The sequence below is a fragment of the Adiantum capillus-veneris genome, chromosome 7 (assembly GCF_014529385.1).
Source record: "Adiantum capillus-veneris isolate H3 chromosome 7, ASM1452938v2, whole genome shotgun sequence".
Taxonomy (NCBI): domain Eukaryota; kingdom Viridiplantae; phylum Streptophyta; class Polypodiopsida; order Polypodiales; family Pteridaceae; genus Adiantum; species Adiantum capillus-veneris.
The window spans coordinates 161,514,914-161,540,797 of record NC_140937.1 but is presented as its reverse complement, the minus strand read 5'-3'; the positions used below and the strand labels follow the sequence as shown (position 1 = coordinate 161,540,797).

At 44.6% G+C, this 25,884-nt stretch overlaps 1 protein-coding gene across 2 annotated transcripts in view; it reads right to left on the bottom strand.

Moving 5' to 3' along the window:
• LOC147454951 (uncharacterized) overlaps window positions 1-25,884 on the bottom strand; it is a 110,782-nt gene that overhangs the window by 12,960 nt on the left and 71,938 nt on the right. For both annotated transcript variants that reach the window (XM_086516779.1, XM_086516780.1), the window contains exons 11-12: window positions 9,742-9,801; window positions 9,513-9,574 (exon numbers count right to left, since the gene is read on the bottom strand). In XM_086516779.1, coding sequence (XP_086372905.1) covers window positions 9,513-9,574; window positions 9,742-9,801 — 122 coding nt within the window. The remainder of the gene's footprint in view (window positions 1-9,512; window positions 9,575-9,741; window positions 9,802-25,884) is intronic.

Below are 25,884 nucleotides of genomic sequence, written 5' to 3'. Positions count from 1 at the left end.
GGCTCTAACCCTAGAGGAATTAGAAGCAGCAAAAGTTCTCACCAACTTACATATCCTCACGGAGTGGGACCAATTATTAAAAGAGGACCATGGGGCCGATAATAAAATAAAGCAGGACCCACCTCCACAAAGATTGCCCAACGTATGAAGCCGATGACGTAACAAGACTGTATGACCGTTGAGCGAATTGCATTGACATGCTAGCGTGGCTGCTGTACCAACACGCGTGTTTTGTGCTGATGACGTGGCAACTGTACGGATTTCCGTGAAACGCGCTGGCACCTTTGGTTGTCAGCTTTTAGGATCAGATGTTTTAGAACTTGAAGCTTTTCATGTAAACTGCTTTTAGAGGTCAAGGGCCTTTAAATATGCCCCCTGCGCTCTCACTTTGGCAGTCTACACGTGGGAGATGCAGAGCAAAGCCATGGGAGTTGTACCATGTTGAAGCAATATAAAGAAATACTAAAATGGGTGCCAACGTTTGGGGCCAGTGTTCTCTTGGGGTGGAATTCCGCCACTCCACGCCTCGTGTGTCGTGCATCTCTTTCTGTTCAGTGTTATTTGAAGTGCTTAAAGTTGTTCAGTCTGTTCTTTTCGGTTGCCACATGGTGCCCGTCCCATTACACGCATGGTTGAGCGTATAATGGTTCAAGAAGCCCACAAGGCTACCTTGAACCTGCATGGTGACCCACTCAGTGCTGCCTGCTAGGCCTAGAAGTAGTTGACAAAAATGCTCCAAATCTACCTCGCAGAACGTTGCCGCAACGCTGAGGGGCACCATGTGCCAATGGAATAGAACAGGTTGAACAACTTTAAGCACTTCAAATAACAGCTGAATTGAAAGAGGAGTGGCGGAGTTCCACCTTGAGAGAGTAGTGGCCCCAAACCTTGGCGCCCCTTTTGGTATTTCTTTATATTGCTTGAACTTAGTACAACGCCAGTTCTCAACATATCGATCTGCCTCAAAGATCTTGTCCTTTGTATGCAAAATGGGAGGAACCTTTTTGCCGCCTTCAACAATCTCAAAAGGTGCTTTGCCAGTAGACAAATGCACGTATTATTGTAGGCATACTCAAGCATAGGCAAATATTGTTCCCACTTGCCCTTATTATCTGACACATAGCATTTCAGCAGATCTAAGACAGTAGAATTAGCCTCTTCTAACTGTCCATCAGTTTGTGGATGAAACGAAGACGAGAACTTGAGCGTAGTGCCCATGTTCTCAAACCATCCTGTCCATAACAAACTGGTCATGCGAGGATCGCGATCACTGATAATCGATTGTGGAATACCATGGTACTTGAACACATTGTACATGAACAAGCGTGCCATCTTTTTAGATTTTATCTTCTTCCTGACAGGGATAAAATGGGCCTGCTTGCTGAATCTACAGATAATGGTCCATATACCATCATTCCCTGTTGGCGTTCTTGGAAGATCAAAGATAAAGTCCATAGCAATGCTTTCCCATGGCTTATCCGGAATTGGTAGTGGTTGTAACAACCCTGGTGCCTTTTGCCTGTCAAACTTGACCTTTTGGCAAACTATGCATGCTCGCACAAAGGCATCCACATCTCTCCTCAAGGTAGGCCAATAGAAGAATGTTTCTATTGCTTTAACTGTCGCATCAATACCGATGCCCTGCATACGGTGGGACATGACTCTCTTCCATGACCTTATGCCTAGTGACACAAAGTCTGCCATGCATCATCATAAAACCATCTCTGAGGAGGTAGTGCTCATGATGTTGCCCCTCTTGCAACTGTTCAAAGATCCTTGCAAAATCTTCATCAGTAGCATACTGTTCCTTCATGTCATTTAACTCATGATTATAAGGAATTGACACAGCTCAAAATTTGTGGCTTTCTTGATAACGCATCAGCCACAACATTCTTCTTGCCTTCCACATGCATAATCTGGAAGTGGAACATGGAAAGAATGTTTGCCCATCGCATATGCTTTTCGGATAACTTTGACTGTGTCAAGAAGTATCGCAAGGTCTGATGATCTGTTTGGACAACAAAATCAGCATCTAAGAGGTAGTGCTTCCAGCTAGAAAGCGCATGAATCACGGCCAAGAGCTCTTTCTCATAGACTTGCATAGTCCTCTCTGGCCCTTGCAAAATTCGGCTTTCATAAGATACTACCCGTCCATCTTGCATTAGCACTGCTCCGATGCTACTGCCACACGCGTCACACTGGACCACAAATGACTTCTTGAGATCTGGCAAAACAATAACCGGATCTGAAGCCAACTTTTCCTTTAAGAGACTAAAAGCTGAAATCTCTTTTTGGGTCCATCTGAAAGTGACCTCTTTCTTTTGCAAAGCGTGAAGAGGACATGCTATCTCTGCAAAATTTCTGATAAACCTTCTATAGTAGGAACACAATCCCAAAAAGTTTCTGACATCGTGCACAGTCTTCAAGTCTGGCCATGTCTTGATAGCTTCGACCTTTGCGGGATCCATTCTAACACCATCCTTTGAGACTATGTGGCCAAGAAAGTGGATCTCTTCGAGGAAGAATTCACTTTTACTTTTCTTAGGATTGACAAGTAACCTATGACTGCGCAGCTCTTCGAACACAATGGTCAAGTGACGCCTATGCTCCTCTTCATTCTTCGAATACACTATCATGTCATCGAAGAACGTTCCAACAAACTGTTGATGCGAGCGGAAAATCCGGTCCATCATTCTGCTGAAGGTGGCAGGAGCATTTGTTAGCCCAAACGGCATCACTAGAAACTCATAAATACCAAATGTCGTTCTAAACGCAGTCTTGTGCACATCCTCTGGCCTTATACGAATCTGATGGTAGCCACTCTTAAGGTCTATCCTGCTGAAAATTGTAGCACCCTCTAAACGATCGAGAATATCATCAATTCTAGGAATAGGAAACCTATTCTTGATGGTATTCTTATTCAACGCACGGTAATCAATACACATGCGCCATGAGCCATCCTTCTTCTGCACTAGGAGCACTGGGGAGCAAAAGGGTGAAGAACTAGGCTGAATCAGCCCCTTCTCTAATAACTCCTCAACCTGGCCCATAATCTCTTTCTGCTGCGCCGCACCAACCCTATAGGGAGGTCTATTTGGTGGGCTACACCCTGGCACCAAATCTATCCGATGGTCCTCAGGTCTCTCTGGCTGCAATTGCGACGGTAATGAATCGGAAAAACAGTCACTAAACTTCTGCAAAATGCTGACCTTTCTTTATCTAGCACAGATAAATTTGACTGATCACTATCTGAGACATCACGTGCAAAAATCAAGTACACAGAAAGATGATTCTTTATTATAGAAGTGATAGCAGAAGCAGATACAACAGGGACTGACTCTCCTTTAAGCTTTACATCCAAGATGTGAGTTTTGCCCCTATGCTGTACAGTGATCTTTTTGTTGTAGGCATCCAAGACTCCATGCACTCGGAACATCCACGGGATCCCCAACAAGGCGTCACAACTTTCCAGCGGCATGATGTAGAACTCTTCTGTGTCCACATACGATTGAATATGCAGACGCAATTTTCTAATGATGGGAGTAACACACTCTGAGCGGCCAGGACATGCCAACCCTGCCTCTGCTCTGTACCCCATCTCTTCAGCTCTGATGCCAAGCTTCATAGCTAACTCTGGTGAGATAAAGTTGGCTTTGGCACCTGGATCAAAGAAGATGAGTGCCTTCTGATCCCTAACTTTACCCCATGCCCTGCATAACTCACTGGCATCTGTGCTGGGCCTGTCACCCACCATGTCTGGCACTAAACCTACCGTGGGTTTAGGCTTCTTGCCTTTCTGGTCTTCTTTATCCTCTGAGTCAGTTGGTCTTTTCCTATGTGGACAGTTGATAGAAAAGTGACCAGGCTGCTCGCATATAAAGCATTTGTTCACAGCCATTAGGACCTTCTTTTCCTCGAGCGACTTGCGCACAAAAGGCTTCCTTTTCTGTTTCTTTGCCTGCGCTCCAGAAGTCCCGGCTGAATCCTTGTCTTTGGTGGCCTTTTCTGACCCCTGTGAAGCATCAGGAGCCGTTTTCGCAAAGGGCTTCTTCGCTGAATTTTTCTTTTGCTGCCCTCCTTTGTCGCTGCTCGGAAATCCACTGTCCTCTCCTTTCAACAAGGCAAGACCAGTGTTCGCAACTTCCATAAGCTGAGTGAGGGTAGCCACTCTGTTCTTTGTACAGTAATTGCGAAGCCCTTTAGGCAACCCACAACATTACTTCTCTATCTGCTCTGTCAATGGCGCAAATCTATAGGTCACTGAGAGTTAACGCTTTACAAAACCTCCTATTGTACTCCAGCAAGCTCTTGCACGAAGCTGAAGTAAGCTGGTGCCAATCTGTCATGACGTCGGCTTCAAATTCATTTGATAGCCAAGCAAATGCAAACATTTGCTTGAAGTAAACCCTAGTGGCGGGTGCCTGTCCTTGCATTAACAATGTCGTCCACCATGTAAGCACATTGTCCTTTAAGAAAGTGGCAGCTTTCCTGACCTTCGAGGCCTCTGTAAAATTCCCTCCCGCATAAGGTGTATCAAACTGCTGGAGAAAGGTAAGAGCCTTCGTCTTATCCTCAAAACCACTAAAGGTACTGAACTTTACCAGAGTTACCGGGGAACGCCCCCTATCTCCCGTTCCGGCGTTCCGGGGGGCAATTCCCTTCCCGAACGTTCCGAGACGTCCCGGAACGTTTGACGTTCCGGGTGGCCAGTGCAAACTGGAACGGCCGTTCCGGAATGTTTCGGAACGCCCCTGGAACGGCCAACGGCTACAAACAAATTTGGCAAAAATTGAAAAAATTGAAGTAAATGTTTGGGCTTTGTTTTGAAGTGTGCAAGGCCTCAAGGACTCATAAAATGCACCCCCCTCCCCCTTTCTCTCCACAAGCTAATCCTCAAGGCTCAAGCTCTCTCCCTCTCACACTCTCAAGATCTCTCCCTCTCAAGACTCACTCTCTCAAGGCTCAAGACTTCACGCCTTCAAGCTCTCTTCCTCTCCCTCCCACTCTCTCAAATCTCTCCCTCTCCCTCTCTCTCTCTCTCTCTCTCTCACATCATCATCTAGTCATAGCAAGGTTGAATGGTCTTCAAAACGAGTTTTTTGTGAGTATTAGAGTCAAAGCACTCTAATACTCCTTGTATTTAAACACAAGGAGCTAAAAATGCACTATTTGGGTGTTTTTTATACCTCCCGTTCCGCGCCGTTCCCGTTCCGGACCCCTAGCCGTTCCCCGTTCCGCAGGGATCCCATCGCCGTTCCCGTTCCGCGTTCCGGGTAACTATGAACTTTATAGCTGCACCACCTTCTTTGTAAGCCTTCAGCTTCTCTAGTGCCCCCAAGTTGTTATAAGGGATGGACTGCAACATGGACACTGTGGTAGGCATGATCGGCACATCTGGGCCATTCACATTTTGCGTCAGAGGTGCGATATCTGGCTGCTGTCCAGAAAAACCAGCCATGCCAAAATGACCCAGAGGCACCCCAAACTGGCCCTGGTTGTAGTGAAAACCTTGCTGCATGCCGATACTACCATACATGGGGTTTGGCACGATGCCTTGCATAGCCCCGAACACTGTTCCTGGCATGTACGACTGACTTCCAGGCGCATAACCAGCCATACTTTGAAACACTGAGTGCATAGCCTGGTATCCAGTTCCCTGTCCATTCAAGACAAGATGCTTGCTCTGAAAGGTGGCGGGCTAAACTGGCATAACTTGTGGAATAGGCGCTCTAGCCACCTGTTCAAGCACAGGAGGAACCTGTTTTGGAGCCCTTGACTCCACAACATGCGAGTGTTCCCTTTCCTCCTGAGCCGCATGAAGTACCTGGGCTTGAGCATCAACAAGCTCCGTACGCGGCGTAGGTTGCCTATTTTGTTGTTGCACTGGTGGCGCTTGCAAGAACTCCATAAACCTTCGATTTTGCACCAGCTGCGAAAAGACATTCACCGCGGCAACTAACTGAGTCTTGAATGCATCATCCTCAAGTGGCCCAGTCGTAAAGCCCTGTACTACTGGAGGGACATTCACATTGGCAGGAGATACACACTGACGTCGCCGTGAGCTCTCGCCAATCTCGAAAGCCATAGGGATCTCCTGCCTGTCCTTTAAGAGGAACCCTCTTCCATAATGCCCTTTCCCTTGTCGGCCTTAGTGTAATCCCGCGTTCCTGCACTCTTTGTCTTTACCCAAACCAACCGAGGCTCACTCTTTAAGGAAAAAGTGATTGATATCCCGGCAATGGAACCATGAAACCGGCCCGTTGGGCGGTAGGCGTTGGCTTTCACCCGAAATTCTTTACTTTAAACACACACAAAGTACTTTGCAAAGGTAACCTATAACGAGGATTAACACCTAGGTACACACACGGCTCGGGAGCTAGAATGCTCCGAGCAGACGCCGACAACCTGTTGGCCCCAAAATTAGCGCCCCTTTCGGTATTTCTTTATTCTTTAACAAAGGGAATAAAACCTGTGATCTCCTACACGCTGCCCCGCACAATCTAGGCTAAGAAACACCTGTTCTGGCCCGATTTCGGTAACATAACTGTACTAGGACGCTTCACAGTTAGTATCCCCACGCAATAGGTGACTTTCCCGACGCATACGGACACTTTGCAAAACCTGGCGAGAATCTGCAGCACGCTGAATTCTCTGTTTTCTGCCCCGAAAATGCGCCAGTTCACCTATACAGCAGTCCCCTCGCGTCCCCGAACCTCCTGGGGGTATTAGGATCCATTTAGGGCCGAAACCCTAAACCTGCAAAAATACACAGCAGGCTGTAATTCCCCGTTTTGGGCTCTGTTTCGCGTGTCGGTCGCATCTGTAGCAAGACCTCGAGCTCCCGCACCTATAGGGCTACTTGCCCTTTGAATCGGAGGAGATTTTTAACGTGAAACCTCTCCGAATTCACCTGTACCTGCGGGGGATTAGCCGCTAGCTAATCCAGTACTTGTGCAAGAGGCTCTTGCCTCGGCAATCGCGCATGAACCCACATAACTGTACATTGGTCAAATGAAAAGCCCACTAGTGGGGCATAACATACTGCTCGTAGGGGAGGGAGAGAGCAATGCATAGCGTGCAGGGCATCACTCCGGGCACCGCACTGTACATAAGAGGGAAAGAAAGCACTCCATAGCTCTTAACCTGTGGCCGATGCAAAATGAGGCTCCTTTCAGCTTAAAATTCAGCGCCAACTCTTCCTTTGTGAGGCAAGTGCACAGAAATGTGCCACTTGGCGCATTTACAAGCATTTTCCCGTTTCGGGTTCGCCGCTTAAAAATCTCCCAACTGGTCACCCAACTGACTTCGCGGCAGAGTTGCAAAATGTTCCCCTAGCCATACCGGAGGTAATGACGCGAACACATTTCACGGCCCAAAATAGCAATTCCCTAAATTTTAGGAAATGATTCCGTTGGGCTCCCTGTGGTCATCTGACCATCTATCCTCATTGGGACCGCATCCAAAAGTGCAATGTGGCCCAACTGTCGGATACTTTCTGTTGGTAGTCACACCTTGACTTTGGGCCTTTATTGAGTTCACTTCCTAGTATCCACCAACTTGCTAAGTGCGACGGGGGGACCTATATGATCTTGCTCTGAGCCTAGACATCCTCTTACCATACGAATTCCAGTGTCGACCACTACCCATCTGCGGGTGAAACTACCGTTCACATTGGCCATACAATGTTCGACCGTTTGCTACTTCAAGAAGAGGGTCTCAAAAATAAAACAAAACCCCTTGGAAAGAAACCAACAACTAAAGTTAATAGTTGCCACGTCCTCGTGACATAGTTAACAGTTGCCACGTCTCCGTGACAACTGCGATACAGGCGGGCCGGCCTACACTCCAGCGAGCCACGATGTTAGTCCCTCAGTAGTGGAACAGAGATAGAGAGTGGTGTTGGGAGCTCATCCTCAACCTGGCACTATGGTTCATCTGGCGAGCCCGCTGCTTCCGCATCTTCGAGGCTTGACCCGTCCCACCGGGGGAGACTATTTGAGACATTTGGCTGGAGCTGATCCACACACTTAGGGGCCAATTTGAGAGACTCCACGGCAGCTCTGACCGCATGCGGGAGCAATGCGAGGCTTTCTTGCGACTTTGGAGCCTAAAGTACCTTTCGTCACCATGGTCCAGGTGCGCCTAGATGATAAAACCGTCCACTTGTGTGGTTGTTTCCTCCTCCCAATTCCTGATTTAGCCATCCTTGTACATATCTTGTGTTTTCATTGGGAGAGTCTCCCCACGTGATGATGTAGCCCTCTCTAGCTGGGCAGATTGTAGCCCATTGGGCAGATTGTTAGCCCATTAGCCCATTGGGAAGGATCATTTTCTTGCAAATAAATAAACAAAATTAAAAAACTACATATTAATATTATTGCTACATATATCTACAAGTTTTACTTAATAGAAAATTGTGTAAAAGTTATATTAAATTATGTCAGATTGCATGGGTCAAACATATAAGATTCATCCACCTCATGATACGTGAAGTAAAATATGTTAATTATGTCATCTCTAGACGAATATGTTGTATACACATGTAGGCAGTTTAAGTACTACTTAAGATAATAGTTATTGATGTTTATGCAAACTACAAGTAGTATTTTATTTATTTAAATGAAAAACTGCATATACTAAAAGGCTTTATTTTTCTATGAGAGACATTAGCTATTAAAATGGTCATAAGTTCCAAATTTCAATGAAATATAGTCATTCTCAACAAGAACAGAATTTGAGCATTTATAATCTCATTTACATGCTAGGTTGGTGACAAGATTATATTTTTGACAAGTATGTCTAATGACATTTCAAAATGCAGCTTGATTAATAACATATATGCAAGTTTGGATTCTATAAAATTATGTACTTTCTTAGTTTTAACCTATAGAATCACTTTGGATCATAGAATTACATGAAAACAACAGAAATTCTTTGATATGAACATTGAAAGATCAAATTTGCCTCTCGATCAGCTTTTGAAAAAGTTACATGTTTTCTTCTTATTTATAGTGGGCATGAAAACTAGGCATTAAAGGATTACATTCCGTTTTTACATGTCATTATCTATTAGAAAGGATTTATTAACATGAAAAACACATTTCATTTAAGAATTCCACGCCAGTCATGAAAATGAAAACAGCTTGAAATTTAGGTGAAAATATTCAACTTAAAATTTTCATGCATCTCTTAATATAGTATTCATTTTCTCATACAAGAAAATCCTCAGTTTTCTTCATGTTGTAACCTAACTATAAAATGAACGACCCCTCAAAATTTTGTTTAGCTTCGTAATATAAATCACAACTTTGGTGGAAAAAGGACACTTGGATGTCCCAAATATAGAGCTAGTGTTAACCATGCACACCATTAATTGGAGTCAATTATCATGCTTGTATGCACTACTACTACTTTACTAGGGCTGAAACAGTTCTTTTACACACAAGAGAACCTATAACAATAAAGAATCTTTTTGTTTGGCACAGTTGAGAGGAATATGAAAGAACATGTACCATAAACAGCAATGACAAGGCTTTGAGGGAGAAAGCAATTTGTCTAGATTTGCCAGCAACATCTGAACATGAAGAAACCCAAACTTAAACTTTCTAAACCCGCCAATAGACAAAAGAGTAAAATAGAATTGCATCTTTTGCAAGTAAACCAAAGCGCTGTGTATAGTTTAGATAAGTAACAAAGCCAATCGGAGAAGAGGACAAAGTTCTTGAGTGAGTAACATCTTACTAAGAGCAAATTTGAGCCTTTTTCTTGTCTCTTGAAGCCTTGTGATGCAAAGTATGCTGCCTGAAAACACATTGTGAAAATTAGCTCTATTGCAATAACAAAGAATAAATTGACCCAAAGCATTTTTAAGGTTCAGAACTCAAAGCTCCAGAAATCCAAAGCATTCAAGTGTGAAGAGTCGCAAGGACATATGGGAGAAGAAAACTCAGAATCTGCGAGTTCAGGGGAACAAAAAATGTTGCAATAGAGGTCATTGTCCAGAAACGTCTATCCAACCCTGCTAGGTTACCTCATTGCCCTTAAGACCAGACTATATGCACCTCTAACTCCTACCATTGATATTACTTCCCCCTTGCTCAAAACCCACGACACAGCAAGCATTAAGAACGGAAGATATAGCCCCTAATGAATGGCACAATGAACGTCACTTGTAGCACCTAAACAAAATGCCAGTTCCCCTCTTTGCAGAAGTGTAGAATCCAGATCCTTGCACGCTTGTCTTGGCCTAACTTTTGTGAAACTATACAAAATTAAAATGCATGATTGTCTAAGAAATTATAACCCGTATAAAAGAGGAGAATTTCACTGGGCTCACCAAGCTTAGCAGCTTCCACATGGGAAGCTAGCAAAAGCCCTTGATCGTTTGCAAAATCTGAGATACATTCTATTTCAGTAAGTCTTTTAAGTTTTTATGTACATTTGCCTTTTTAGCATTTATAAAACTCCTGCCTTATGTGAAGCTAAGGCTTACATAGAACGATAGAGACTAGTCACACTGATGTGTAAGGAAGTGTATTTGCATCTTACAATTGACAGTTCCATACTTGTTACGTACCATATATTGTTGTGTTACAAGCTTGATCTGATGAACAAATACAGAAAGGATTCCCTTGCTACCTCAACTGCCTACCCACGCCTCCTGAGCGTAGCCACCAGCCAATAACACCCCTAGCAAGGCCATCATCCAACAATGAAGCACATGTACTGTCACATGCACACTACCTTTGTGAGCCATGTGGACTTACTAAACCTACTTCCAAATACACCACCCCTATAGAGCCTAAGGAATTTTGTACCGGCTGAAACATTCGTTAGAGATCAATGCGATCTGGATCCGATTAATCGCTAAAAAATTCATAATGATCACCATTTATGTCTAAGATTTGGACAGGGATAATGATGTGAATATGCTTGTGATTCTGCGGTGACCAGTGTCCATGGTTTGCATGCAATCGGGCTGCCCTGAAGTCTCTCGAACTGGCCCATGAGTATGTGGATCAGCTCCAGCCGAATGTCATAGACAGTCTCCGCCAGTAGGACTGGTCAAGCCTGGTCAAGCCTCAAACATGCGAAAACAGCAGGCTTTCTAGATGAATCACACTGTCAGGCTGGAGATGAGCTCCCAACACCACTCTCTATCTCTGCTCCACTCCCGAGGGACTAACTCTGTGGCTGGCTGGAGTGTGTATAACAAGCCTGTGCAAATAGAGGGCGGTACTATTTCAATTACCTGTTTACTTTACACGGAGCATTGTGAAGATAAGAGAACACAGTTGCATCCAACAACTAGAAAGTCACTACGCACACGAGACCCACACCCTATAGGCCCCAAAATTGGTGCCCCTTTTGGTATTTGCTTAGTCAATTAATAGTTGACCATCCGTACACTTAGGCCTAACTCTCACAACGCTGTCCAAACCTGGCGAGGGCTGAAAACGCACGTTTCCGACCTGATTTTGGCAACATAATGGTGCAAGAACCCTTGTAGGTCAAAAGATCCTGTCCAAGATAGATTTCCTCACAATTTAGAAGCTTTTTGGAGAGCTGTAACAGAATTTCAGCAAGCTGTTATTCTCTGTTTTTTTGCTCTGGGGTGCTCAAAACCCTGTACACGCATCCCAAGACTGCAAAAAAAAACACAGCAGGCTGTAATTCTCTGTTTCGGATTGTTTTTAGCCAAGCGAACACGCCTATGCGTGTCCCAAGGGCTCCCGCACGCAATGGGACACTTCCCTTGTAAAATGGACGAGTTTTCATGCGAGAAAACTCTCCAAACTCGCCATCTTTCGCGATGGAACTATGCATATTTGTGGGGGATTAGCACTTAGCTAATCCGGAAGGCTCTTGCCTTGGCAAACACGCATAAACCCTCAGAACTGTACATATTCATCTGAGTAGCCCAACTAGTGGGGCATTACCATATGTGACAATGAGGGGGGAGAGATACACGAGAGCAAATCATCGCGCTACATGAGACAAAGGAGAAGGCAAGCTTTCCATTAAAGATGTCAACCTATACCCACTACTCACACATACTCTGATATTGCACTTATGAAGTTCAAATCAGCCTCCATCCTCATTTGGGCGCCTCCTCTTGCTGAGGTGTCCTGCAGGTTGCTCTCCTTCTGCCAAGTGTCCAATTTGCCCCTTTGAGTTAATTCCCTATGCATCTTTTCAAGGGTTCCGGGAAAAACAAGTTAAAGTAAAATAAAGAAAAATATGTACTACATATTTAGAGAAGGCAACATGTAAAATACACCTCTTGGTTACACACCCTTGAAATAATGCGAGCGAACTTGCTTGCATGCCAATAATACATGCGGATATCTGCTGATATCACATATATTTTGTGATGGGAATCCTTCCACTATCTCAAATGGTGCCTTACATGTTGACGTATGCACAATATTACTGTAAGCATATTCAACCAATGGGAGCTGGTGTTCCCAAGTTGCCATGTGCTCTAACACAAAACATTTGAGTAGATCAGGACAGTAGAATTTTCCGCTTCTGACTGTCCATCGGTTTGTGAATAATGAAGAAGAGAACTTTAGCGTAGTGTCCATGTTCTCAAACAGTGCCTTCCAAAAAAGACTCGTCATACGTAAATCCCTGTCACCGACAATTGACTGATGCATCTCGTGATACTTAAAGATATCGCTCATAAATATCTTGACCATGTGTTCTGGCTTTATCTTCTTCCTAACATGAATGAAATGAGCCTGCTTACTGAACCTACAAATGATAGTCCAAATCCCATCATTGCCTGTTTGCATCCTTGCCCATCATTGCCTGTTTGCGTCCTTGGAAGATCAAAGATAAAGTCCATTGCTATGCTTTCCCATGGCCTATCAGGGATCGGCAATGGCTGCAACAATCCGAGGGATTGGCAATGGTTGCAACAATCCCGGTTGCTTTTGCCTGTCAAGTTTGACTTTTGGCAAACTAAGCATGATATTACAAATGTGTCAACATCTTGACACAAAGCTGGCCAATAGAAGAATACCTCAACCCCTTTCACTGTCGCATCAATTCCACAATGCCCAACATAAGGTGGAGCATGACTTTCAATCAAAACCTTTGGTCGTAACAGTTTAGTAACCCGTAGCTTTCCATGCATCATGAGAAAGTCATTCTTAAGCAATATAGTGCTCATGATGTTGCCATCAACAAGCTGATCATAGATCCTTGCAAAATCTGAATCTTCAGCATATTCTGTCTTCATTTCGTCTAGTTTACAATGGTACGGAATTGACTACTATTGAAATTTGGGACTTTCGTGCAACGCATCAGCCACCACGTGCTTTTTCCCTTTGCACATGCACAATCTGAAAATAAAACATTGACAAGATGTTTGCCCATCGCATGTGTTTCTCAACAACTTCGTTTGTGTGAGAAAATATTGTAAGGTTTGATGATCTGTTTAGACAACAAAATCAGCCCCTAGTATATAGTGTTTCCAACTAGTGAGAGGTGAATTACTACCAACAATTCTTTCTCATAGACTTGCAAAGTTCCTTTCAGTCTTCAAAAAAATTCTGCTCTCATATGCGACAACTCGGCCATTCTGCATTAGAACTGCACCAAGATTGTGGCCACATGCATCACACTGACCCACAAAAGGTTTCGAAAGATCTGGCAAAATAATTACCGGATCTGAAGTCAGCTTTTCTTTCAAGTTTTTGAAGGCTAAAATTCCTTGGCTGTCCGCTTGAAAGTAACTCCTTTCCCTTCCAGTGCATGGAGTGGAGAAGCAATCTTAGCAAAATTTCGGATGAACCTCCTGTAGTAAGAGCATAAGCCTAGAAAGCTTCGAATGTCATGTACAGACTTCAAGTCTGGCCATGACCTAATTGCTTCCCCTTTGGCAGGATCCATGCGTACCCCATCCTTTGAAACAATGTGGCCAAGTGAATCTCTTCCAGAAAGAATTCACTCTTCTTCGCATTAATGAGTAGCATGTTCTTGCGTAGCTCATTGAACTCTAAGGTCAAGTGATCCCTATGCTCCTCTTCAGACTTTGAGTAGACAATCATGTCATCAAGGAAGGTGCCCACGAAGTTACTATGTGGTCTAAATATTCTGTCCATCATTCTAAACGTGGCAGGAGCATTTGTGAGACCAAATGGCATGACAAGAAAAACATAGAGACTAGCTGTTGTCCTGAACGCAGTCTTATGGACATCTTATGCCCTAATGCGTACCTGATGGTACTCACTCTTTAGGTCTATCCTTGTCAACAATGACGCTCCCTCAAGCCGATCAAGAGTGTCATCTATCCTGGGTACGGGGAACCTATTCTTGATGGTATTTTTATTCAAGGCGCGATAGTAAATGCATATGCGCCATGAACCATCCTTCTAATCTCTTTTTGCTGGGCTGCGCTAACCCTGTACGGTGGTCTATTCGGTGGACTAGAACCTGGCACAAGATCTATGGTATTATCTTCAAGTCTCTCAGGAGGTAACTCCCCTAGCAAAGAGTCCGAAAAACAATCACTGAAACCACTCAAAAAAGTTGACCCGTCTTTATCTAAAGTTGAGAGATTAGATATAACTTCATGTACTTCTTTTGCAAAGATCAAGTACACAAAAAGATATTACAGATGAAATAGCAGAAGCAGAAACAACTGAAACAGACTTACCTTTAGACTTTACATCAAGGACATGAGTCTTTCCTCTATGTACAAGGGTAATCTTTTTGTTGTAAGTATCTGCCATAGCATGCAACCTCTAACACCATGGGATACCCAATAACACATCACAACCCTCAAGTGGCATAATATGAAATTCTTCCGCATCCACATAGCTCTCAATGTGCAGATGAAGCTTCCCCCAAATGGGAGTAATAGGCTTTGGATGGCCTCGGCATGCTACACCTGCTTCACCCATGTTAGGTGCAGCGGAATGATTGTTTGCGCTTTGCTCAAGATGAGTGCTCCGAACTGTGCTCAAGGGTTCCTTTTAGTTCTTAGGGAAGGGAGAGCCTTCCGTTCTTAATGGAAAGTTCTATGATCACAAACAAAGTGAATGGACAATGTGCGTGCAAGTGTATGAGACTGAGAGATAGAGAGAGGAGAAAGATACGACACTAGAGACGTTGTAAAACCCTCCTCCGAAGGCCCCACTCTCGTCGGCGAGAGTGATCTACTTATGATTGCACAAAGTGGTACAATGACGATGCAATGGACTGATGCAATCTGGGACTATGCCGATGACAATGACGGTGATGACGACGACGACTTTAGGGCTGAAATCTGTGGTCTTCTATCTGCTGAAATTCGGGACTGTTTCGGTGGCTGAAAATGACTATTTTGGCTGCGTTTTCTATGGCTGAAAATGGGGGATATCTGCAACCATCTGGGGCTGAATCTGATGCTGTCCTTCTACAGCGATAAGGGCTGAAAACCAAAACGCTGAGGCTGCCTGCTGTAGTTGCTGATGAAAATAAAAAACGCTAATGCATCTGCTGCATTCTCGGCTGAAAACCAAAAACACTACTGCCTGTTGCTAGCGTTAGTGAATTTCTGGGGTTCTGGAGGTGATAGCGATGCCTAGCAAGAAACGCTAGGGCTTGACTGTTGACGGCGATGATGCAAGGGCTGAAATCGCCAAGGATCTAGGGGTACTGCCGGGGAGGTCCAAAAACGCTAGGTTGATGGGTTCTTGCTAAGGTGCCTGTTGAGCATGTGCTCCTGCTGCCTCTTCTGCTAGAAAGTGCTAACTTGGGTTTGCTTATATATTAACTTAGCAAAATTGCCCTACCTACTTTTGTTGGAAAGTCACTTAAAAATAATAAGTGAAAATACCAAAAATAGGGAAAATAGGCTAAATGCACTGGAAAATTCCCCTAACTAATTCTAATGGATTCTGATGGGAATTCTGATGATCATGCTGTGTGCAACCAGAGGATATGCATCTATGCTAAGTGACTGGGCATGCACGGTCTACGAATAAACTCACAAAAGTGCCAGATCACTTCTAAATCTAGACTGATTAGACTGACTAAACCCTTGTCGTGTTGTAGCTTGTCCACGGACACATAGGGTTGGATGTGTAACGTGACATCTCCTCCTTTTCAAAGTGAGGTACTGGTACCAACTGTATGGCGTCAAGGGAGATCGCCAATAGCTTCCGGAATCTTGGAAGGGACTCTTCGCCGGCCCACTCTGATGTGTGGGTCGTGCGGTACTTGAACTTCATAAAGGTCTCCAACGCTTGCTTCTTTGGGCCGCGCCGAAAGCGACACAAAGTCTTATGTGGCTCCTTCAATGCTTCAACTTCGTCGAGAGTCATGCTTCCTTCTTCTTCAAAAATCTCCATGGCTGAAAATTCTTGAAACCATTTTCAACACAAAACCATAAACATACCTATTCCATGTAAAGTGCGTGGAAAAAATATTGTCTTCTCGAAAGACTGTGCATGCAATGTAGATGAACATAGAGACGGAGTGACAACCTGTCCATCAAACACATGCAAACAATGAGATCGAATCTTTCGCTTATGATCTAGAGCAATCAACTGTGGCAAAACACATTGGAAATGCCCACCCTTCGTGCTCATACTTTCATGTGCTTTTTCGACAAATGTGTCATGCCAAGGAAGAGACATGGAATGTGACTTCGTGACATACATACCTTTCAACTTTTCATGAAAAATCTGCATACATTCGTGCTCATCCATGAGAGAAACGTGCTCAACATACAATATGTCATGCCTAGGAAAAGGGATCACATAACGATGCTGACTAAAATACAAGAAACGATCACGAATGAAACATTCGAACAATGCGTGCGTATCAATCATGCGAACACGTAATACTTCCTGTGACGGTTCTCTAGACCTAGGCTCGAGAGCCAAGCTCGATCCTTCGTGATTGGTCGAATCTTCCTGGGGGGGAGGGTTGGGGGGTTCTTTGGACCTCGACTCGAAAGCCAAGATCGGTTCTTCGTGATTGATCGAATCTACAACGAGGTTAGCTTCACTAGAAAAAGCATCCACTAACACCTCATCCTTGTGAACAATCACATCATCTTCATGCAACTCATCATGCTTGTGAGAAATCACATCTTGATCATGCAAATCAACATGCTTGTCACTCAAATCATCGTGCAAATCATTGTCAATCAAATCATCATCATGCTTCACACAATCATGCAAATCTTGTGTGTCATGCTTTGGAGAAGAAGAGACTGAGAGAGTCTTCTTTTCGTGATTCTGTGCAAAGTATGCCTGTACTTGAGAAGAAAGTCGCAAGAACTCTGTGTTTTGTCGGTCGCTCTGTTCTTATATTGCTTTGGCATCCAAGTTGTACTTACGCTCAATGGCTGCCATTCCTTCTTTGTATTCACGATCTATGGCGGCCATTTCTTCTTCCTATGCCTTTCTTTCTGCTTCTCTTTCTTCGCGTTCTAACTTCCTTTCCATAGACAACTGCTTCAACTCCTCCATAGGAGTTAGTGCAATCCTTGTCGTAGATGGGAAAGGGGGAGGGTCGGAAAAACCTTCTGGTGGGGAAAATTCTTCACCTCTCTCATGCTCATCACTTCCAAGCGAAGTATCCATTCCGCTTCGAGTGATGACCATTCTGCAATCGTGGGTTCTTAAGTTCACGAGGAACTTGGGTTCTTGGGTTCTTGGGTTCTTGAGGATCTTAAGGTTCTTGAGGTTCTTGAGGTTTTCTTTCGCTTGCAAACCGTGTTTGAGAAGGATCTTCTGTTCACCCAAGTTCTACTATTTTCCGCGGGCGCACTCGTTGGCGGCCTTGCGCTCACACCAAGGTTGCTTTTTCCCACCTCACGTCGATTGGCCGGCCGCTAAGTGCACGGTCCACTCTCAATGAGTGAAAAGAGACACAAGGGGAGGCTGGACAAGCCCTTCTTTCTTGGGATTCCTATCACTCTTCAAAAAACACGATTAGGAATCGATACGCCCAAGCGAACTTGGGTTCGTGCGACCTCAACAAGCAAAAAAATTCTTGTCGTTCTTGTGGTTCTTTCCTTGAGTGATACAGAACACTGCCAAAGCTCTGATACCAATGTTAGGTGCAGCGGAATGATTGTTTGCGCTTTGCTCAAGATGAGTGCTCCGAACTGTGCTCAAGGGTTCCTTTTAGTTCTTATGGCAGGGAGAGCCTTCCGTTCTTAATGGAAAGTTCTATGATCACAAACAAAGTGAATGGACAATGTGCGTGCAAGTGTATGAGACTGAGAGATAGAGAGAGAAGAGAGATACAACACCAGAGACGTTGTAAAACCCTCCTCCGAAGGCCCCACTCTCGTCGGCGAGAGTGGTACTTATGATTGCACAAAGTGGTACAATGACGATGCAATGGACAGATGCAATCTGGGACTATGCCGATGACGACGACGGTGATCACGACGACGACTTTAGGGCTGAAATCTGTGTCTTCTATCTGCTGAAATTCGGGACTGTTTCGGTGGCTGAAAATGACTGTTTTTTTTTCTATGGCTGAAAATGGGGGATATCTGCAACCATCTAGGGCTGAATCTGATGCTGTCCTTCTGCAGCGATAAGGGCTGAAAACCAAAACGCTGAGGCTGCCTGCTGTAGTTGCTGATGAAAATAAAAAACGCTAATGCATCTGCTACATTCTCGGCTGAAAACCAAAAACGCTACTGCCTGTTGCTAGCGTTAGTGAATTTCTGGGGTTCTGGAGGTGATAGCGATGCCTAGCAGGAAACGCTAGGGCTTGACTGTTGACGGCGATGATGCAAGGGCTGAAATCGCCAAGGATCTGAGGGTACTGCCGGGGAGGTCCAAAAACGCTAGGTTGATGGGTTCTTGCTGAGAAGGTGCCTGTTGAGCATGTGCTCCTGCTGCTTCTTCTACCAGAAAGTGCTAACTTGGGTTTGCTTATATATTAACTTAGCAAAATTGCCCTACCTACTTTTGTTGGAAAGTCACTTAAAAATAATAAGTGAAAATACCAAAAAATAGGGAAAATAGGCTAAATGCACTGGAAAATTCCCCTAACTAATTCTAATGGATTCTGATGGGAATTCTGAGGATCATGTTGTGTGCAACCAGAGGATATGCATCTATGCTAAGTGACTGGGCATGCACGGTCTACGAATAGACTCACAAAAGTGCCAGATCACCTCTAAATCTAGACTAACTAGATTGATTGAACCCTTGTCGTGTTGTAGCTTGTCCATGGACACATAGGGTTGGATGTGTCACGTGACAACCCATCATACCGATCTCCTCTATACGAATGCCCAACTTTGATGAAATCTAGACTAACTAGATTGATTGAACCCTTGTCGTGTTGTAGCTTGTCCATGGACACATAGGGTTGGATGTGTCACGTGACAACCCATCATACCGATCTCCTCTATACGAATGCCCAACTTTGATGCCAATTTTGGTGATACAAAATTTGCACGGGCTCTTGGATCAAAGAAAACCAGCGTTGTCTGGTCTCTAACTTTGCCCCAAGCTCTGCGCAGTTCCGTGGCATCTATGTTTGGGTGGTCACCACCCAAATCTGGGACAAGTCTTGCACTCGGCTTTGGCTTCTTCCCTTTATGGTCGGACTCGTCATTCTTATCGGTGACTTCTTCTGTGGGCATTCATTTGCAAAATGTCCTTCGTCTTCACAAATGTAGCATTTCTTGGCAAGAGCTTTCCTTTCTTTAAAAGTTTTGCCAGAAAAATGCCTTTTTTGTCCTTGTCTTGATCCCGAAGAAGATTTAGAATGCTTCTTGGTTATATCAGTTTCTTCAATGGAGGGCTTCTTTGTGGGAGGCACAAAAGGCTTTGCTGGAACATTGCCCTTGGTTGAAAACTGTTTGCCCTGGGACCCTTTCTTGTGCCTATTAAATCCATCGGAATCTCCCTCCACAGATTGGTGACCACTCTTGCATTCTCAATCAACTGTAACATATTCATGACAATAGTCTTTGTGCAGTAGTCCTTGATTTTCTTGGGCAAACCACAACAGTACTTCTCAATCTGTTCTGACAATGACACAAATCTGTAAGAGGTGACTGGCAACAGTGCAGCCCAAAACTGTTTATTGTACTCTTCCAGATTTGCACACTATTTAGCATTCAACTCGTGTCATTCTGTCATCGCATCCACTTCAAAAGTGTTTGTCCACGATTGTCCATTCTGGCACTCGCATCACTTGTTTTACCTCTCATATCTGCATTTTGGGCGTATGGCTGCGAAAAAACAGCCATACCAAATTATGTTCTAGGCACTCTAAATTGACCATAGGCACCAAGAAAAGCAGGTTGGACACCCATGTCCGCCTACATAAGGTTACTCATGCCTGTTTGCATTGTCCGAACAAATTCCCTCACATATAACTTGTGGAAGGTCCAACCATCCAACCATAGCTTGAAACACTGAACCACCTCCAAAATACCCACGATAAGTAATAGGTAATGGAAGGGTATGACGCATAGCCTGTTCATTACTCCCTTGACCATTCACAAACCGTTCCTGTCCAGTTAAAGCAAACTGCTTTGGATCATTGGACACCGCTGGTTGCTCAACCACATGCGCTTTCCCTCCAGCATCACGAGTCCTCTGCACATTGGAAATCTTCTTGTCCTGCAACGGTTCAATCATGCACGAGTCCTCTAGCATCACGAGTCCTCTGCACATTGGAAATCTCCTTGTCCTGCAACGGCTCAATCATGCACTGTGTAGGAGGTTAAAGACCCTGTGTCGAAGCCTGAAATTCCTGTGTAGGAGCCTGTAAGAACTCCTGCATCCTTGGCTTGCTAGCCAACTGCTGAAACCTGTTCATGCAGCAACGCAGTTGAGCTCTAAACAACTTGTCCCCTTCTGGAAGAGTTGAGAGAACTTTCTATGTGCTATGTGAGGAAGATCCCTCTTCAGGTACTTGGTCTCTCATCTCTGCCATAACGACAAGCTTTGTGTTGCTTTCACCCACAATAATCCACGCTGCACTTTTTGAAGGAAAAGTGACTATCCCATCGATAGAACCATATAACCGGCCTGTACAACGTAGAGGGCGGTACTATTTCGATTACCTGTTTGCTTTACACAGAGCACTATGAAGAAAAGAGAACACAAATACGTCCAACAACTAGAATGTCACCGCGCACACGAGACCGACACTCTATAGGCCCCAAAATTGGTGCCCCTTTCAGTATTTCTTTATTCAATTAACAATTGACGATCCGTATACTTAGGCCTAACTCTCACAAAGCTGTCCAAACCTGAGAGGGCTGAAAACACACGTTTTCAACCTGATTTCAGCAGCATAAAGGCACCAGAACCCCTCAAGGCCAAAAAATCATGTCTAGGACAGATTCCCTCGCAATTTAGAAGCTTTCTGGTGAGCTGTAACAGAATTTCAGCAGGCTGTAATTCTCTGTTTTTTTGTTGTTGGGTGCCGAAAACCTTGTACACGCATCCCAAGGCTTTCACGGAGCTCCCCTTGTGTTCCCTTGCAGTTTAGGTGCAAAACCCTAAACCTGCAGATAACATACAGGATGTAATTCTCTGTTTCAGATCGTTTTAAGCGGAGCGAACATGCCTACGCGTGTCCCAAGGGCTCCCGGACAGTTCCCTTGTGAATTGGAGGAGTTTTCACACGAGAAAACTCTCCAAACTCGCAATCTTTCGCGATGGAACTGTGCATACCTGTGGGGGATTAGCAGTTACTTAATTTGGAAGGCTCTTGCCTTGGCAAACGCGCATAAACCCTCAGAATTGTACATATTCATCTAAGTAGCCCAACTAGTGGGGCATTACCATATGTGCCAAAGGGGGGAGAGAGATACATGAGAGCAAACCATCACGCTACAAGAGACAAAGGAGAAGGCAAGCTTTCCATTAAAGCTATCAACCTACACTCACTACTCACACACACACACACACACACACACACGCACACACACACACTAATATTGCACTTATGAAGTTCAAATCAGCCCCCACCCTCCTCTTGCTGAGGTGTCCTGCAGGTTGCTTTCCTTCTGCCAAGTGTCAAGTTTTAATTCCCTAGTTCCCACTCACTTATAAAGTTGTAAGTGACTTTCCGAGTGGCCCAAATTTCATTTGGCGCACACATGCTTCCATACACATCAGAATTCAGTGCTAACTGGCCCGACAAGTCCTAGACTGATCGTCCTAAACTCCCGATGTGAGAAACCAATTCGGCCGCACCCGTCTCACACTGCCATGCAATGTCCACTTGCACCTTTTCAAGGGTTCCGAAAAAAACAAGTAAAAATAAAATAAAGAGAAATATGTAGTGCATATTAAGAGAAGTGTGGGCGGGCCCTCCTGTTCACAATCATCTTGCTGACTGAAGCCATCTCAAAACAAATAATTGGGCCCGTGAATGTGGACCAAACTGCAACACCCCAGGTGTACAGGCTGGTTGTAGAGAGTGCAAGCATCAGCCAAAGAACCTGTAGCCAAACCTGCTAAGCCATGGGGCAATCCCACAAACAATGACGCTCGGTCTCAAGTGGGTGGTTACAGGCAGCACATACTGCCAAGATGCCGCTATGCACCAACCAAGTCCCAACTGCAGTAGCTCGATATGCAACTAGCCACTGGAGCATAATGACTCACCTTAGCTATCTGTTGTCCCACAAATGCTCCCAAAAACATGCCAAGAACTCTCACTTGAGACCGTCCTCTTGCCAGTGAATTGTTGCAACATGACGAGCCTCCCTAAGTGTTGTCGATATGTGGCAACCCAACGTAGCTGTGTACTGGAAGAAAGGGTCCGTGGGTGAGCGGCTTGAGTAAAGCGGTCCCATCAAAACCACACCCACATATCCCAGTGCACTCGCACCAAAGGATTGCTTTCCCAATCCCAAAGCCGCCAATGTCTTGACTGAAGATCTGACGGGTCGGGGTCTATGACACAAATCCTCCACTCATGCCCAGAACTCTAATCCGCTAAAAGTAGCACTCGGCCAAGTGTAGTAGATTTGTTATGCCATTTCCCTCTTGAATAACAGGTCTTGAGTTCGACTCTCCTCGTCGGATAGATCTTTAAGGTCTCTTAGGATAATTTCCTACGACGTTAAAACAATCTTCTTCTCGGGTGTGTGTGTGTGCGTGCTAATAAAAAGAGGAAAATGGTATAACCTTTCTATCACCCAAGTGTGGTAGATTGGTTATGCCATTTCCCTCTTGAATAACACGTCTTGAGTTCAACTCTCCTCGTCGGATAGATCTTTAAGGTCTCTTAGGATAGTTTCCTACAATGTTAAAACAATCTTCTGTTGCTTCTTCTTCAGCCACCTCTGGTGCCTCAGCAGTGACACTATGGAGGTGGCCCTCCCTCTAAACCTCAAAGAACATGCAAGAACCTGTGTCAGAACAAGCCCTAACTAAGGCGAGGACCTCTAGATGCATGAAAGCCTCCATCCAGCAGGGAATTGCCGGCTCTGTCACAAAGTGATAACGTGGCATGTGCGGACAGGACAAACCCCAATGAAAGTGACAGATTTAGAAGTTATAAGTTGTTCCAATTGTTCCAACTTATGGGGTCCCGTCTCATGGGGCCCAGGGGACACACGAACATTAAAACAAAGCAAGAACCCAATTTTGCGTGAACCTGCTGACGTGGCAATGCTGTACGGACAGCTCCACGATTTGCGATGGCTATTGCGGTGGCATTTGTATGGATTTCTATGACTTGCGCTGACAGCTTTTTGGTGCTAGGAAATTGAGAACAGATACTTGTGGACCTGAATCTTTTCATGTAATTGATTTTGGAAGGCCAAGAGCCTTTATAAGATTGCCAAGGCCTCATTCTCTCTCAGATTAGCTTGGGAGCACTGAGCACAGAGAGAGGACCCTCGGACATTGTTCTTTGCCAAGAATTAATATAAAAATAAATACCGAAAGGGCGCCACATTTTGGGGCCAATATCTCTGGGCATAGAACTACGCCAGATTTTGTCGTCTTTCTCAATTGTGATTTAAAGTATCAAGTGATTTTCAGTTTCTCTCATGTGTGTTGCGTCAGATTCTCGACTTGGGGTGTCGAAGTCTATTACAGGCTCCATAGAGACGTGCCACTCTGCAGGTATAGTCTCTATAATATCTTGACACATGCTCTGCACACCCCTCACGTCTCGCAGCTAAATGCCCCGAGTCTCCTCAGAAAATACTATAAACTGCAGCCAATTCCCAATGAGCAGGCTGGACCCTCAAACATGAGACTCCAAGAGACATGAGGCTTGCTACCAACCATGTGGCCTTGCAATGTGCTCATAGAAGGGTTCCAAGCAAGTGGCTGCCTCAAACACTCTTCAATGAACATGGGCTGATGTTGCTCAAGGCCACCCCACAACTGCTTCCAAGACCGAAGAGAGCTCGCACCAAAGCGATCCTCCCACCTCCTTCTCAAGCCTACTTTGCGCAGCTCTTGAAAAATCAAACAGGAGAAAGGGGTCCATGGCCTCCCATCTATAGGACCCTGGCCTAAGTCTAATGAAGGAACAATTCCTGCCACGGCTCCTCCCCTCAAAGAAGTCCTCTGACCACAAGCTTCCCAAGGAGGGTTCTACTATGCCCTGCTCCTTCTCCCATCTCTTGATACACTATGCACTAGAACTTGAAATTTTTTGAGTGAAACGCTTTACAAATGCTTTCACTTGGTTATGAATCAACACCTTGAACGTGGTGCGGTGCAGACTGCACAAGAGGAGAGCTACTCCACTCTTTTATCGCAGATTGCCTAGATTGAATAAAGTCACTGATTTCTATTTGAGATTTTAGAGATTGACAGGCACACAGTATTTTGCGGAATGACTTTATGAATATATAAACATTGAATTGGAAATTTTCTTACTGGAACTGAAGACATGTGCTCTTTTATGTGTGTATTGTTAGAGACATGTAGAGAAAGATGAAATGTTTGCAACATTTTGTCTGATGAATGATTTAAACTTAGTGCCTCTAGACGTCTGTTAGAGATCAGTGAGATCTGGATGAGATGGCTAAGTGAATGAGAACTAAATGTGATTCTAGCGCATCAAGATGTCTATCTCAATGAGATGACTGGATACAGTTGTGAGTGCATCAAGAGTTTCGAAAGGGTGAGATGGTTGTACACTGATTTTCAGAGTTCTGGACAGAATGAGATGGCTAGATTGAATGATTGAAACACCATGTTCACTATGAACTAAGTGTGATGCTTTGTGGACTGCATGCTAAATGGATGTACTGTCTTGTGGGGATGGTCATGGGCATGGTTTGCAATGTAAAAAGAAAGGATATGAATATTTGTCCTTTGACTGTTTTGCAGGCGTAACCGAGGGCGACTAAAATTTATTCAAGAGGGGCGAATGTCAGTGAATGATGACGTAGTATACCCAACTAGAAGTGAAATGGCCGAGTGGACAAGAGGAACTGATAACCCAGAAGAACTAAAAAAGTTGGGGCCGAGAGACCTAAAAAGAGGGTTAAGATTTTAAAAACCTAACCCACGCTAAAAATACAAAAGCTTGAACCTTGGCTGGATTTCGCTGAATTGCGCTAACATACTGACATGGCAAGCTGCACGGATTTTCAAACAACGTGTTGGTAGATTTTTGGGGAGTTTACATGGAGCATTTGAGAGAAGATGCTTTTCGGTGATGGTGCTTTTGATTTGATGCTTTTGGGGCTCTGCTCTTGGGCATCCCTTGTAAGTTTATAAGTGCCTCTAAGGCAACTCTCCCATAGAGCATCTGTCACAAGACGGGCACCGCGTGCCAATATAAAAGAACAGATTGAACAAACTTTTAGCACTTCAATAACAACTGAACTGAGAGAGAGAGAGAGAGAGAGAGAGAGAGAGAGAGAGAGAGAGAGAGAGAGAGAGAGACGACATGCGACACATAGTGGCAGAA